Source organism: Neovison vison, chromosome 1, assembly GCF_020171115.1.
Source record: "Neovison vison isolate M4711 chromosome 1, ASM_NN_V1, whole genome shotgun sequence".
NCBI classification, from domain to species: domain Eukaryota; kingdom Metazoa; phylum Chordata; class Mammalia; order Carnivora; family Mustelidae; genus Neogale; species Neogale vison.
Genome location: NC_058091.1, coordinates 161,304,575 through 161,322,159, shown reverse-complemented (window position 1 = coordinate 161,322,159; position 17,585 = coordinate 161,304,575). Strand labels below are relative to the sequence as shown.

The window sequence follows — 17,585 nt, the reverse complement described above, 5'->3', positions numbered from 1 at the left end:
GGAAAAAGGCTCCCTGCCTGAGCAAGGAGCCAGATGTAGAAATTGATCCCAGGACCCTTGAATCATGACCTGAGCTGAAGGCAGACACTTAACTGACTGAGCCACCCAGGCACCCTTAGGATTTTATTTAAAAAAAAAAAAAAAAACAACTGGAGTTACAAACACAAATGGAAAAAATGATTACACATTTTCAGATCTATGTGCATTACTCTTCAGTAAACCTGGATATGGCTAAAAAGTTATCTATGTTCACCTGAATTTCTTCCTTTTTCCAGAATAGTAACTTTTAGTTACATGATAAATTCATTTTTTCGCCATATGAAGATATCTTCGTTGCAGAGGTATTATTTTTCAGATCTTAAAGCTCTTGAATTTGTCACCATCCCTACACATTTTTTGAAGGCATCACTCAGGGATTCTCTGACTTTCTCATTTCGAAGGCTGTAGATGAAAGGGTTCAGCATTGGTGTTACAATGGTGTTCAGCACTGTGGCAAATTTGTTAACATCCATCACATTTTCCTTTTTTGGGCGGACATAGATAAAGATGGAGCTTCCATAATAAAGTGTCACTACAGTGATATGTGAAACACAGGTGGAGAAAGCTTTCTGTCGTCCCTGGGCAGAGGGAATTCTAAGGATAGTAACAATAATGTACAGGTAAGACACTCCTGTCAGGAGCAAAGAGCCCAAAAGCAACACAGCAGAGGAGACAAAGTCAGCCACCTCAGCCAGAGAGATGTCTGCACACACCAACTTTAGCACTGGGCCACTGTCACAAAAAAAGTGATTGATTATATTTGGCCCACAAAATGGAAGAGGAGCAGTTAAGATCGATGGCACTAAAATTGACAATAATGAACCCACATAAGATCCTAGAAGAAAGAATATGCATGTCTGTTTATTCATGATGATGGCATACCTCAGTGGGTTGCAAATGGCAATGTATCGGTCAAGAGACATGACGGCCAGGATGAAGAATTCTGTGGATCCCAGAAGGAAGTAGAAGAAAGACTGAGTAAGACATCCCACAAAGGATATTCTCTTGGTTAGGGAAAATGTGTTAGCTAGCATCTTAGGTACCACTGTGGAGGTGATGGCAACTTCAAGGAAAGAAAGATTGGCTACAAAGAAATACATGGGTGTATGTAGACGGTAGTCACCACACACCAAAAGGATGATCATGGTGTTGCCAATCAGAGATGTTATGTACATGAGCAGGAAGGCAGAAAAAAGAAGAACTTCTATTTCTTTCTCATTCTGAAACCCCAGAAGAATAAACTCAGTGACTCTGGTCTTGTTTCTGTGATCCATAATGTTGCCACTTCCACCTGACATAATAGAAAAGATACGTTCATGGTTTGTCTTTGCAACTCAACATTAGAAGTACCCTATCTATAGCTATCAGTCATGTTTCTTTTTGTGGAGGAATAATAATGGAAAAAATTAAACAAATTACAATTTCCCCATATACAAATAAGTCCTAAGATGACCTATGGAAGACAGTTCTTTTTTTTTTTTTTTTTTTTTTTTTCCAATTTATTTATTTTCAGAAAAACAGTATTCAGTATTTTTTCACCACACCCAGTGCTCCATGCAAGCTGTGCCCTCTATAATACCCAACACCTGGTACCCCAACCTCCCACCCCCCCGCCACTTCAAACCCCTCAGACTGTTTTTCAGAGTCCATAGTCTCTCATGGTTCACCTCCCCTTCCAATTTACCCAAATTCCCTACTGCTCTCTAACGCCCCTTGTCCTCCATGCTATTGGTTATGCTCCACAAATGAGTGAAACCATATGATAATTGACTCTCTCTGCTTGACTGATTTCACTCAGCATAATCTCTTCCAGTCCCGTCCATGTTGCTACAAAAGTTGGATATTCGTCCTTTCTGATGGAGGCATAATACTCCATAGTGTATATGGACCACATCTTCCTTATCCATTCATCCGTTGAAGGGCATCTTGGTTCTTTCCATAGTTTGGCGACTGTGGCCATTGCTGCTATAAACATTGGGGTACAGATGGCCCTTCTTTTCACGACATCTGTATCTTTGGGGTAAATACCCAGGAGTGCAATTGCAGGGTCGTAGGGAAGCTCTATTTTTAATTTCTTGAGGAATCTCCACACTGTTCTCCAAAGAGGCTGCACCAACTTGCATTCCCACCAACAGTGTAAGAGGGTTCCCCTTTCTCCACATCCTCTCCAACACATGTTGTTTCCTGTTTTGTTAATTTTGGCCATTCTAACTGGTGTAAGGTGATATCTCAATGTGGTTTTAATTTGAATCTCCCTGAGGGCTAATGATGATGAGCATTTTTTCATGTGTCTGATAGCCATTTGTATTTCTTGATTGGAGAAGTGTCTGTTCATATCTTCTGCCCATTTTTTGATGTGTTTGTCTGTTTCGTGTGGGTTGAGTTTGAGGAGTTCATTATAGATCCTGGATATCAACCTTTTGTCTGTACTGTCATTTGCAAATATCTTCTCCCATTCCGTGGGTTGCCTCTTTGTTTTTTTTGACTGTTTCCTTTGCTGTGCAGAAGCTTTTGATTTTGATGAAGTCCCAGAAGTCTATTTTCGCTTTTGTTTCCTTTGCCTTTGGAGACGTATCTTGAAAGAAGTTGCTGTGGCTGATATCGAAGAGATTACTGCCTATGTTCTCCTCTAAGATTCTGATAGATTCCTGTCTCACGTTGAGGTCTTTTATCCATTTTGAGTTGATCTTTGTGTACGGTGTAAGAGAATGGTCGAGTTTCATTCTTCTACATATAGCTGTCCAGCTTTCCCAGCACCATTTATTGAAGAGACTGTCTTTTTTCCACTGTATATTTTTTCCTGTTTTGTCGAAGATTAATTGACCATAGAGTTGAGGGTCCATATCAGGGCTCTCTACTCTGTTCCACTGGTCTATGTGTCTGTTTTTATGCCAGTACCATGCTGTCTTGGTGATCACAGCTTTGTAATAAAGCTTGAAATCAGGTAAGGTGATGCCGCCAGCTTTATTTTTGTTTTTCAACATTTCCTTAGCGATTCGGCGTCTCTTCTGATTCCATACAAATTTTTGGATTATTTGCTCCAGCTCTTTGAAGAATGCCGGTGGAATTTTGATCGGAATGGCATTAAAAGTATAGATTGCTCTAGGCAGTATAGACATTTTAACGATGTTTATTCTTCCGATCCAAGAGCATGGAATGGTCTTCCATCTTTTTGTGTCTTCTTCAATTTCTTTCATGAGTGTTCTATAGTTCCTCAAGTATAGATCCTTTACCTCTTTAGTTAGGTTTATTCCCAGGTATCTTATGGTTCTTGGTGCTATAGTAAATGGAATCGATTCTCTAATTTCCCTTTCTGTATTTTCCTTGTTAGTGTATAAGAAAGCCACTGATTTCTGCACATTGACTTTGTATCCTGCCACGCTGCTGAATTGCTGTATGAGTTCTAGTAGTTTGGGGGTGGAGTCTTTTGGGTTTTCCATATAAAGAATCATGTCATCTGCGAAGAGAGAGAGTTTGACTTCTTCATTACCAATTTGGATACCTTTTATTTCTCTCTGTTGTCTGATTGCTGTTGCTAGGACTTCTAATACTATGTTGAACAAGAGTGGTGAAAGTGGGCATCCTTGTCTTGTTCCTGATCTCAACGGGAAGGCTGCAAGCTTTTTCCCATTGAGGATGATATTTGCTGTGGGTCTTTCATAGATAGATTTGATGAGGTTCAGGAATGTTCCCTCTATCCCTATACTTTGAAGCGTTTTAATCAGGAACGGATGATGGATTTTGTCAAATGCTTTTTCTGCATCAATTGAGAGGACCATGTGGTTCTTCTCTCTTCTCCTATTAATTTGTTGTATCACATTGATTGATTTACGAATGTTGAACCATCCTTGTAGCCCAGGGATGAATCCCACCTGATCATGGTGGATAATCTTTTTAATGTGTTGTTGGATCCTGTTGGCTAGGATCTTGTTGAGAATCTTAGCATCCATATTCATCAGTGATATTGGTCTGAAATTCTCCTTTTTGGTATGGTCCTTGCCTGGTTTGGGGATCAGGGTAATGCTGGCTTCATAGAAAGAGTCTGGAAGTTTTCCTTCTGCTTCAATTTTTTGAAACAGCTTCAGGAGAATAGGTGTTATTTCTTCTTGGAAGGTTTGGTAGAATTCCCCAGGGAATCCGTCAGGTCCTGGGCTCTTGTTTTTTGGGAGATTTTTGATCACTGCTTCAATCTCGTTATTAGATATCGGTCTATTCAGGTTGTCGATTTCTTCCTGGTTCAATTTTGGTAGTTTATATTTTTCCAGGAATGCATCCATTTCATCTAGGTTGCTAAGCTTATTGGCATATAACTGTTCGTAGTAACTTCTGATGATTGTTTCTACTTCCTTGGTGTTAGTTGTGATCTCTCCCCTTTCATTCATAATTTTATGAATTTGGGATTTCTCTCTTTTCTTTTGGATTAGTGTAGCCAGTGGCTTATCGATCTTATTGATTCTTTCAAAAAACCAGCTTCGAGTTTCATTGATACGTTCTACTGTATCTCTGGTTTCTCCCTCATTGATCTCAGCTCTAATCTTGATGATTTCCCTCTTATGTGTGGAGTTGGTTTGATTTGTTGTTGATCCTCCAGTTCTTTAAGGTGTAGAGACAGCTGGTGTGTTCTGGATTTTTCAATTTTTTTGAGCAAGGCTTGGATGGCTATATATTTTCCCCTTAGGACCGCCTTTGCTGTATCCCATAGGTTTTGGACCGAAGTGTCTTCATTCTCATTGGTTTCCATGAATTGTTTCAGTTCTTCTTTGATCTCCTGGTTGATCCAAGCATTCTTAAGCAAGGTGGTCTTTAGCTTCCAGGTGTTTGAGTTCCTTCGGAACTTTTCCTTGTGATTGAGCTCCAGTAAAAGTTCTCTTTTGAAAGGCCAGTGAGGCTCCTCCCTGTGTAGGAACTCTGAGACTAAGGTTATCTCTGCATGTGTGAACAGATGAGTAGTGTGCCCTTTGATATAGACATAACACAGTGACCTTAATCCCTTCAGATGTAAAGGCATTCTTTCAGAGTGCTGGCAGAGTTGCAGTCAAGTCTAATTCTATATTAATATATGTGTACAAAAATAGCTTTTAAAAGATATTTTATTTTCATTGGAAGAAAAAGTATTAAAAAGAACAACAACAAAGACACCAACAACAAATATATACACGATCAGTAATAGGTTCATGACTCCTGAGTTACTGGCTCTAACGTCTGTTACAGTTAAATACAGGAAAATAAAGTCAGTCTCATGTAATCTCTGTATAGAATCACATTTCATAGTGAATAAGATGTTCAGAGGTCATTTAAGAGGAAAAATATCAAAATATGACTTTATCACTGTGATTAAATTTATCTTGGAATTCAAACACAGAAAACACTAGGGAAGAAGGAGAAAATAATTGATGATTTTGAATTTGACTAAGAGAAGCAGCAAAGCCTAATTTTGTACAGTTCATACTGAAAATCAAAACTAAAAAGGACAGAGAAAACTGCACCCTTCATGGAGAGGAAATTGTTTTGTTGTTTTAATTAATTAATTAATTAAGTTTGTTTGTTTTGTTAAAAGCTAGAATTAGGGAGTGATTTCAAATTTCAGATTATAAGAAACACAAATTTCTTACTGATTGGTGTTGGAAATGCTAATTTAATTAGGAATGTACCACTGCTCTTCAATAGATGTGATGGATGAATGTTGTAGAGATTAGCTAAAATTTATATCATTGAAGGGTCAAAGTTGGAAATAAGACAAGATCTTGTGTCTTTTAATTTAGGTTTGGTCATTTTTTTCTGATCCAAAATATTTATTTTTTCTTTTGATGACTTTTATTCTTATTTATTTACTTCACAATGAGGAAGCAAGTGAGAATTTATTCAGATAAATTTCTGAGATTTTTGTATTATTCATTTTATGATAGAAGAGAAAAAATTGAATCAATGTTGGGAGTTTGCACTGTGATTCTTTATAATGACTATTTCTAATATAATAATACAAATTCTGTAGTTTAGTTAGTAGGTAATAAATTTCTTAATGTGGTTATATATTATGAAGGGCCACAGTTTACTTTCCTTTAATCACAGACGGGAAAGGAAATATTAAATGATTTGGTTGGAAAAAAATAATTGTGGAGTAAGGTGTTTTATTTGTGAGTTTTTCCTGTGATCTGCTAAATAATTGGTTTGATCATGGGCAATCAATGGATGCCTTGAGAGCACTAGTAAGATAAACACTGAATACCCAAGTTGGGACAATAACAATCCTTTCAGTCAATTCCAAAATTTTACATAATGTTATCAGTAAGTGAGAAATGGAGGAGAAAGAAAGACCATCAGTTGAGAGAAGAGAATATTGTCAATTCTTTGCTTACCTGCTGGAGTGTACCTCAGCATTTTTATGAACATGCAAGTGCATGGTTTCAGAATATTCCTCCTTTATAACTGCATGGTTTGGGTGTCATCCATGATTAGAATCATTTCTATGGACTGAATTCTCCTAAAAGTCTCAGAATGTTAAGAAACAAGGCAGAGGAGTATATGACTATGGTTATAGGACATTGTATAATAACTGTGTAGGAACGAGTGAATCAATACTTTGGTGTGCCAATGATCACATGTACAGATTATTGTAATATAAAAACAGAAGGGAAGGTTGAGTTCATTATTTCTGCTTCTCTAGGGACAGAGCTTCTACTGAAACAATACTCCAGAGAATAATTTATTACAATTCTAATTAAAATAAGTTTCTCAAATTAGAAAAGAACTTGTAAACACAACTTCTATAGGAAATAGATTGAGCCTAAAAATCAAAAAGAAATCAGTAAAATCATTGCAGACGCTATTGACAGGAACCAGTCCTTTAATTGCAATAAAATGTCATGGACTGTGTTTTCATCTTCATCTTCATCATCATCATCATCATCATCTTCTTCTTCTTCATCACCATCATCACCATATACATTTATTTAATACTCACTTTGTATTAGGGATTCTTCTAAAAAGTGCAGTTTTTTTTAACTTTACAAAAACCATAGAAGATAGATCATTATTGATATCAAACTGATTATTGATTATCAAGCTTAACTGTGGTAAATACTTCAGATATTTAGTAAACATATATATATATGTAAGAAAATTATAAAATAAAAATTTATCTAAAATACATTATTTTTTTCAAAAAAGATATTACCAACACTTATTTTCTAGATGTACTTTGATTCACTGAGAAAATATATCTAATCCATTCCATCAGAGGTATATAAACTAGTCAAGAATGAAAGAAAACATACATAAGAAATAAAGTTGCGTACTTTTATGTAGTAAATAAAAATATAATTGGGACATAAAAACAATTGAATGTATATAAATGCAGCTGATTTCTGTGTATCAATTTATATCCTGACATTTTACTGAATTCCTGTATGAGGTCTCTCAGTTTTGGAGTGGAGCCTTTTGAGTTTTCCACATAAAGTATCATATCATCTGCAAAAGTGAGAGTTTGACTTCTTCTTTGCCAGTTCGGATGGCCTTTATATATGCCAAAGGCAAGAGAGAAGAAAGAGAAATTAAGGGGTCAATGTCATTTACTAATGCACCCAAAACCATAAGATACCTAGGAATAAACCTAACCAAAGAGGGAAAGATTATATACTCAGAAAATTATGAAGTACTCATGAAAGAAATTGAGGAAGACACAAAGTAATGGAAAGACAATCCATGCTCATGGACTGGAAGAACAAATATTGTAAAAATGTCTATGCTACCAAAAGCAATCTACACATTTAATGCAATCCTTGTCAAAATAGCATCCAATTTTTCAAAGAAATGGAACAAATAATAACAAAATTTATGTGGAATTAGAAAAGACTATGAATAGCCAGAAGAATGTTGAAAAAAGAAGCCAAAGTTGGTGGCATCACAATTCCAGACTTCAAGCTCTATTACAAAGCTGTAATCAACAAGACAGTATGGTACTGGCACAAAAACAGACACATAAATCAATGGAACAGAATAGAGAGCCCAGAAATAGATCATCTACTGTATGGTCAACTAGTCTTTGACAAAGCAGGAATTAATGTCCTTTGGAAAAAAAGACAATCTCTTCAACAAATGGTGCTGGAAAAATTGGACAGGCACATGCATAAGAATAAAACTGGACCTTTTTTTCTTACATCACACACACAAAAATAGACTCAAATGGATGAAAGTCTTCCACGTGTGACAGGAATCCATCAAAATCCTTGAGGAGATCACAGGCAACAACCTCTTTGACCTCAGCCACAGCAAATTATTCTGAGAAACATCACAAAGGCAAGGGAAGCAAGGGCAAAAAATGAACTATTGGGACTTCATCGAGATCAAAAGATTTTTTTTTTTCTGATGGAGGCATAATACTCCATAGTGTATATGGACCATATTTTCCTTATCCATTCATCCGTTGAAGGGCATCTTGGTTCTTTCCATAGTTTGGCGATACCCAACTTTTGTAGCAACATGGACAGGACTGGAAGAGATTATGCTGAGTGAAATAAGTCAAGCAGAGAGAGTCAATTATCATATGGTTTCGCTTATTTGTGGAGCATAACAAAAAGCATGGAGGACATGGGGAGTTAGAGAGGAGAAGGGAGTTGGGGGAAATTGGAAGGGGAGGTGAATCAAGAGAGACTATGGACTCTGAAAGACAATCTGAGGGTTTTGAAGTGGTGGGGGGTGGGATGTTGGGGTTCCAGGTGGTAGGTATAATAGAGGGCACGGATTGCATGGGGCACTGTGTGTGGTGAAAAAATAATGAATACTGTTATGCTGAGAATAAATAAATTAATTTTAAAAAAGATCAAAAATTTTTGCACAGCAAAGGAAATGGTCAATAAAACCAAAAGACAACTGATAGAATGGGAGAAGATATTCACAATTGACATAGTAGATAAAGGGATAGTATCCTAAATGTCTAAAGAACTTCTCAAACTCAACACCTAAAGAGCAAATAATCCAATCAGGACATGGACACTTCTGCAAAGAAGACATCCAGATGGCCAAGAGACACATGAAAAAGTGCTCCACATCACTTCGGCATCAGGGAAATACAAATCAAAACTACAGTGAGATACCACTTCACACCAGTCAGAATGGCTAAAATTAACAATTCAGGAAATTACAGATGCTGGCAAGGAGGCGGAGAAAGGAGAACCATCCTATACTGTTGGTGGGAATGAAAGCTGGTGCAGCCACTCTGGAAAACAGCATGGAGGTTCCTCAAAAAGTTGAAAATAGAGCTACTCTATGACACAGCAATCACAGTACTGGATATTTACCCTAAAGCTGCAAATTTAGTGATCCAAAGGGGCATGTGTACCCCAATGTTTATAGCTGCAACATCCCCAATAGTCAAACTATGAAAAGAGCTTAGATGTTTATCAACAGATCAATGCATATTGAAGATGTGAGATACATACATACATATATATGTGTATATATAGATATATATCTATATCAATCTATATTTGTATATATAGATATATATCTATATATACACACATATGATGCATATATGAATATGCAGCCATCAAAAAACAAAATCTTGCCATTTACAATGATATGGATGGAACTATAGGGTATTATGCTAAGTGAAATGTCAGAGAAAGGCAATTATCTTATGATCTCACTGATATGAGTAATTTGAGAAACAAGAAAGAGGACCACAGGGGGAATGGAGGGAAAACAAAACAGGACAAAGCCGGAGAGGGAGACAAACCTGAAGAGAATCAATCTCAGGAAACAAACTAAGGGTTGCTGGAGTAGAGGAGGGTGGTATGAATAGGGTGACTGGGTAATGGACATAGGGGAGGGTATGTGCTATGGTGAGCCCTGTGAATTGTGTAAGAATAATGAATCACAGACCTATAACCCTGAAACAAATAATACATTATATGTTAATAAAAATTGCTTGGATATGACACCAAAAAGAACAAGGAATAAAAAGCAAAAATTGACAGTGTGAAAACATAAGACTAGAATTTTTCTTCATGGGAAAGAAAACACCCAGGGTGAAAAGGCAAACTATGAAAAACAAATATTTGCAAAATATAAGGAGACGATATCTGGAATCTATAAAGAAACCCTACAACTCAAGAACTATAATACAAAATCATATGATTAGAAAATTATCAAAGGAACTAAGTTGGAAAACTAGTGCTACCTGAATTCAAGACTTCCTATAAATCTTTGTTGATCAAGACAACATGGTATTTGCAAAAGAATGAAACAGACCTTTAGAAGAAAATACAGAGATCAGAAATATGTTCTTAAAAACACATAATAAATATGTAACATAATCAACCAATCTTTGACAAAGACAGTGCATTGGGGCAAAGATAATATTTTAACAAATGGTTAACATAGAGTGTAATATTAGTTGCACATATACAATTTAGTGATTCAACACTTTCTACAATATCCAGTGCTCATCACATGTGCACTCTCTAATTCCCATGACCTGTTTTACCCATCCCCCCAATGATCACTTTGTTCTCTAGATTTAAGTGTCTGTTTCTTGGTTGGTCTCTGTGTGGTTTTTTGTTTTGCTTTGTTTGTTTGTTAGTTTGCTTGATTGTTTCTTCACTTCACCATATGATTGAAATCATATGATATTTTTCTTGCTCTGACTCAAAGATTTCAAATGACCTGTCTTTATGGACACTTTCAGTTTAGTTTATTTTTCAGCTTCAGAATTAGTTTGGTCCTTTTTTATAGTTTCTATATCTTAGTTTATATTCTCATTTTTCTCATGCAATATTTTCCTGATGTGTTTACCTGGATGTGCTCGCTTTCAGTTCATTGAGAGTCTTTATGAAGAATACTTTATTCATTGTCAGAAATACTATAAATAAGCTTTTCGATTGGGTTGATAAATGTAGTATTATTCTGCTCCTTTGAGGGGCCCTGTTTTTGTTCCTTTTATGTATTGTGATCCCTTAATGAGATTTGGTCATTTGAATAAACAAGACCACCATTTATCTCAGCTAGTGAAACTTTTTCTGATTTTTTTTATTATTATGCTATGTTAGTCACCATACATTACTTCATTAGTGTTTGATGTAGTGTTCCATGATTCATTGTTTGCATGTAGCACCCAGTGTGCTATGCAATACGCACCCTCCTTAATACCCATCATGGGGCTAACCCATCCCCCTACCTACCTCCCCTCTAAAACCCTCAGTTTGTTTCCTGGTGTCCATAGTCTCTCTTGGGTCATTTCCCACTCTGACCCCCCCCTTCATTTTTCCCTTCCTTCTCCTAATGTGCTCTATGCTATTCCTTATGTTCCATGTATAAGTGAGACCATAGGAGAATTGTCTTTCTGTTCTTGAATTATTTCTCTTAACATAATCCCCTCCAGTTCTGCCCATATCTATGCAATGGGCAGGTATTCATTCTTTCTAATCTTTCTAATGAGTAACATCCCATTGTACATATAAAATATATCTTCTTTATCCATTCATCTGTTGAAGGGCATCTCAGCTCCTTCACAGTTTGGCTAAAGTGGACATTACTGCCATGAACATTGGGAGGCATGTGCCCTTTCCTTTCACATCTGTATCTTTGGGCAAAGATACCTAGTAGTGGAATTGCTAGGTTATAGTGTAGCCTTATTTTTAACGTCTTGAGGAACCTCTATACTGATTTCCAGAGTGGCTGCACCAGCTTGCATTCCAAGAGTATAAGAGTTCCCTTTGTCTCCACATCCTCGCCAACAATTGTTGTTTCCTGTCTTGTTGATTTTAGCCACTCTGACTGGTATAAGGTTGTATCCCAGTGTGGTTTTGACTTGAATCTCCCTGATAGCTAATGATGTTGAATGGTTTTTCCTGTCTCTGTTAACCATTTATGTGTTTTCTTTGGAGAAGTGTCTGTTCATGTCTTCTGCCCATTTTTTACTTACTTGTTTTTTGGGTGTTGAATTTGAGAAGTTCTTTATAAATCTTAGATACCAGCCCTTTATCTGTAATGTCATTGCAAATATCTTCTCACTCCCCATGGGATGCTTCTTTGCTTAATTGACTGTTTCCTTTGCTGTGCAGAAACTTCTTGGCTATGCGGACACAAAAAGATGGAAAAACATCCCATGCTCATGGATTATAAGAATAAACATTGTAAAAATGTCTATGCTGTACAGAGCGATCTATACTTTCAACACCAACCTCATCAAATTTTCACTGGAGTTTTTCAAAGAGCTGTAACAAAGAATTCTAAAATTTGTATGAAACCAGAAAAGACCAGAATTACCAAGGAAATCTTGAGAAAGAAAAATGAAGCTGGGGGCATCACATTGCCTGATTTCAAGCTTCACTACAAAGATATAATCAGCAAGACAGCACAGCACTGGAACAAAAACAGACACATAGACCAGTGGAACAGAGTAAAGAGCCAGATATGCACCCACAACTCTATGGTTAAAGAAAGTTTCACAAAGCAGTAAAAAATATCCAGTGGATAAAGACAGTCTATTCAATAAATGGTGCTGGGAAAATTGGACAATTATGTGTAAAGAATGAATCTCAACTATTGTCTCAGACTACACACAAAGATAAATTTTTTTCCAATTTATTTATTTTCAGAAAAACAGTATTCATTATTTTTCACCACACCCAGTGCTCCATGCAAGCTGTGCCCTCTATAATACCCACCACCTGGTACCCCAACCTCCTACCCCCCCGCCACTTCAAACCCCTCAGACTGTTCTTCAGAGTCCATAGTCTCTCATGGTTCACCTCCCCTTCCAATTTACCCAAATTCCCTACTGCTCTCTAACGCGCATTGTCCTCCATGCTATTGGTTATGCTCCACAAATGAGTGAAACCATATGATAATTGACTCTCTCTGCTTGACTTATTTCACTCAGCATAATCTCTTCCAGTCCCGTCCATGTTGCTACAAAAGTTGGATATTCGTCCTTTCTGATGGAGGCATAATACTCCATAGTGTATATGGACCACATCTTCCTTATCCATTCATCCGTTGAAGGGCATCTTGGTTCTTTCCATAGTTTGGCGACTGTGGCCATTGCTGCTATAAACATTGGGGTACAGATGGCCCTTCTTTTCACGACATCTGTATCTTTGGGGTATATACCCAGGAGTGCAATTGCAGTGTCGTAGGGAAGCTCTATTTTTAATTTCTTGAGGAATCTCCACACTGTTCTCCAAAGAGGCTGCACCAACTTGCATTCCCACCAACAGTGTAAGAGGGTTCCCCTTTCTCCACATCCTCTCCAACACATGTTGTTTCCTGTTTTGTTAATTTTGGCCATTCTAACTGGTGTAAGGTGATATCTCAATGTGGTTTTAATTTGAATCTCCCTGAGCGCTAGTGATGATGAACATTTTTTCATGTGTCTGATAGCCATTTGTATTTCTTGATTGGAGAAGTGTCTGTTCATATCTTCTGCCCATTTTTTGATGTGTTTTTCTGTTTCGTGTGGGTTGAATTTGAGGAGTTCATTATAGATCCTGGATATCAACCTTTTGTCTGTACTGTCATTTGCAAATATCTTCTCCCATTCCGTGGGTTGCCTCTTTGTTTTTTTTTTTTTTGACTGTTTCCTTTTCTGTGCAGAAGCTTTTGATTTTGATGAAGTCCCAGAAGTTTATTTTCGCTTTTGTTTCCTTTGCCTTTGGAGACATATCTTGAAAGAAGTTGCTGTGGCTAATATCGAAGAGATTACTGCCTATGTTCTCCTCTAAGATTCTGATGGATTCCTGTCTCACGTTGAGGTATTTTATCCATTTTGACTTGATCTTTGTGTACGGTGTAAGAGAACGGTCGAGTTTCATTCTTCTACATATAGCTGTCCAGTTTTCCCAGCACCATTTATTGAAGAGACTGTCTTTTTCCAATGTATATTTTTTCCTGTTTTGTTGAAGATTAATTGACCATAGAGTTGAGGGTCCATATCAGGGCTCTCTACTCTGTTCCACAGGTCTATGTGTCTGTTTTTATGCGAGTACCATGCTGTCTTGGTGATCACAGCTTTGTAATAAAGCTTGAAATCAGGTAAGGTGATGCCGCCAGCTTTATTTTTGTTTTTCAACATTTCCTTAGCGATTCGGGGTCTCTTCTGATTCCATACAAATTTTAGGATTATTTGCTCCAGCTCTTTGAAGAATGCCGGTGGTATTTTGATCAGAATGACATTAAAAGTATAGATTACTCTAGGCAGTATAGACATTTTAACAATGTTCAATCTTCCGATCAAAGAGCATGGAATGGTCTTCCATCAACTTGTGTCTTCTTCAATTTCTTTCATGAGTGTTCTGTAGTTCCTCAAATACAGATCCTTTGCCTCTTTAGTTAGGTTTATTCCCAGGTATCTTATGGTTCTTGGTGCTATAGTAAATGGAATCGATTCTCTAATTTCCCTTTCTGTATTTTCATTGTTAGTGTATAAGAAAGCCACTGATTTCTGCACATTGACTTTGTATCCTGCCACGTTGCTGAATTGCTGTATGAGTTCTAGTTGTTTGGGGGTGGAGTCTTTTGGGTTTTCCATATAAAGAATCATGTCATCTGCGAAGAGAGAGAGTTTGACTTCTTCATTACCAATTTGGATATCTTTTATTTCTCTCTGTTGTCTGATTGCTGTTGCTAGGACTTCTAATACTGTGTTGAACAAGAGTGGTGAAAGTGGGCATCCTTGTCTTGTTCCTGATCTCAATGGGAAGGCTGCAAGCTTTTTCCCATTGAGGATGATATTTGCTGTGGATCTTTCATAGATATATTTGATGAGGCTCATGAATGTACCCTCTATCCCTATACTTTGAAGCATTTTAATCAGGAACGGATATTTGATGTTGTCACATGCTTTTTCTGCATCTATTGAGAGGACCATGTGGTTCTTCTATCTTCTCATACTAAATTGTTGTATCACATTGATTGATTTGCGAATGTTGTACCATCCTTGTAGCCCAGGGATGTATCCCACCTGATCATGGTGGATAATCTTTTTAATGTGCTGTTGGATCCTGTTGGCTAATATCTTGTTGAGAATCTTAGCATCCATATTCATCAGTGATATTGGTCTGAAATTCTCCTTTTTGGTAGGGTCCTTGCCTCGTTTGGGGATCAGGGTAATGCTGGCTTCATAGAAAGAGTCTGGAAGTTTTCCTTCTGCTTCAATTTTTTGAAACAGCTTCAGGAGAGTAGGTGTTATATCTTCCTGGAAGGTTTGGTAGAATTCCCCAGGGAATCCGTCAGGTCCTGGGCTCTTGTTTTTTGGGAGGTTTTTGATCACTGATTCAATCTCATTATAAGATATCGGTCTATTCATGTTGTCGATTTCTTCCTGGTTCAAATTTGGTAGTTTATAATTTTCCAGCAATGCATCCATTTCATCTAGGTTGCTAAGCTTATTGGCATATAACTGTTCGTAATATTTCCTGCAGTTTCGTCTTGGTGGTTGTATAGTCTTTTAAGCCTTGCCGGTCCTGGAAACTCTTTATCACTCCATCCATTTTGAATGTCATTCTTCCTTGATAAAGTATTATTGGGTGCATGTTCTTCTCATTTAGTGCCCTAATATATCTTGCCAGCCTCTTCTGGCATGCCAGGTCTCTGTGGACAGGTCTGACGTTATTCTGATGGACTTTCCTCTGTAAGTAAGGAGCCTCTTTGCCCTTGCAGCTTTCAAGAGATTATACCTACAATTATAATTTCTCAATTTGACTATCAGGTGTCGTGGTGTTTTTTTGGAATGTATAATCATGGGTGGAGACCGTTCAGCCTCTAGTACATGAACGCTGGTTTCATTCGCGAGATTTGGATAGTTTTCATGAAGGACTTGTTCCACGATATTTTCTAGATGTCTTTCTTTCTCCTCCCCTTCAGGTATTCCAATAATTCTGACATTGGAATGCTTCATGGCATCATTTATTTCCCTGATTCTGCTTTTGTGGGAAATAAGCTGTTTGTTCCAGGCTTCCTCCTGATCCTTTCTCTCTATCTGTTTGTCTTCCAGATCACTAATTCTATCTTCTGTCTCAGTTACCCTAGCTTTGAGAGAGTTTAGATTAGATTGGAACTCATTGAGAGCATTGTGGACCTCCTCCCTGGTAGCTTTAAGCTCCGCCCTAACATTGTGAACATCCTGTCTGGTCTCTTTCAGTTCGGCCCTAATCAAATCTGTTTGGTCATATATGGCTTTCTCCAACCTGGCTATTGCCTGGATAATTGTTAGCCTGAATTCTCTTTCTGACATATTGTCTATGTTGATAGCCATTAGCTCTGTTGCAGAAGGTCCATCCTCTGTATTTTTCTTCTGTTGGGCATTCCTCCTCCTAGTCATTTTGGTGGGAGAAGACTGAACAGATGTAGCTGGATGTATCAACTCTGGTGCAGTCAAAGTGCACCCTGGAACACTTCTGAGCAATCAGGATTCCCCACCCAAATGAGAGACAAAATAAAAGAAAAAGAAAAAGAATAAAAGGAAAAGAAGAAAAAGAAAGAGAGAGAGAGAGAGAGACAGGAAAGAAAGGGAAGATGAAAGAGAAGGTTCAGCCCAGATGGGCCCAAGGTAAGATTTATGTAGTAGAAAAACAAAAAGAGATAAAAAGACTGATACAATTATATGGGAAGAGAAAGAAAAAATATATATATATGCAAATAAAGAAAGAACCTCGTCATAAAGAACACAAGCGTAAAATGTATATGCTATCAGGACAAACTCAAAAAACACAGAAACACTGGTGGAAGAAGATGGGAGAGTTCTTATAAATTCTCAGTGTGTGCGAGGAAGGATGTTTTGATTCTTCCTGGATGTATCTTGATATCTTTGTTAAAGGACTCAACTTTCCTAAGATAAAGGGGATTAAAAATTGGTTTACCTATAGGGGTAGTATTGATTGGGGAAAGGGGATTACTTTGAAGTTAACTCTATATGAATATTAGAGGATAAAAAATAAAAAGGAATATACTAGACTAAACTAAACTACAATTTTAAAAAAAGGAATTCAAAAAATAAAAATGCAAAAGAGAAACATAGGTGTATGTTTCAAAAAGTTCAGGTTAGAAAGGTATTATGGAATTTGATGTACTGTACAACTCGCTGTGGTGGTAAATAGGTTAAAAAATTACCTATGTGTAAAATATATATATATATATATATATATATATATATATATGAACCTTAATAGTGGAAACGAGTGAATAATACTAGTTTTCCTATGAAGTAGTGGTGGTTCTCTTGCAGTCCTTTTTTTTTTCTTTCTTGGTTTGTTTTCTGGGGGAGGGGCCTGCCACGTGGGTTGTCAGTCAATGATGTTTCCTGAGTTTAGTCCCCCCGCCCCCATCAAGGGGGTGGGCTCTGGGGAAACTGGTTTTTTTCAGGCTTTTGTTCTCTGGCGGTTTTTTTGCTTGTTCACTTTTTTCCCTCTCACCTTGACCGCCTTGATGGTTTTTGTAGTATTAGAAGTAATTTAACCGCCCCCTGATCTCCGTCTCACAGAGAAGCCTCAGTCTGGGTGCAGAAGCTGAATAAATTCCCCCTTGGACGCTGGCAGTGCAGGTTCACA

At 37.4% G+C, this 17,585-nt stretch overlaps 1 protein-coding gene across 1 annotated transcript in view; it reads right to left on the bottom strand.

The window, feature by feature from the left end:
- Window positions 1–344: 344 nt before the first annotated feature.
- LOC122914384 (olfactory receptor 6M1-like) overlaps window positions 345–17,585 on the bottom strand; it is a 52,263-nt gene continuing 35,022 nt past the window's right edge. Inside the window, exon 2 of the mRNA XM_044261035.1 lies at window positions 345–1,330. Coding sequence (XP_044116970.1) covers window positions 345–1,330 — 986 coding nt within the window. The remainder of the gene's footprint in view (window positions 1,331–17,585) is intronic.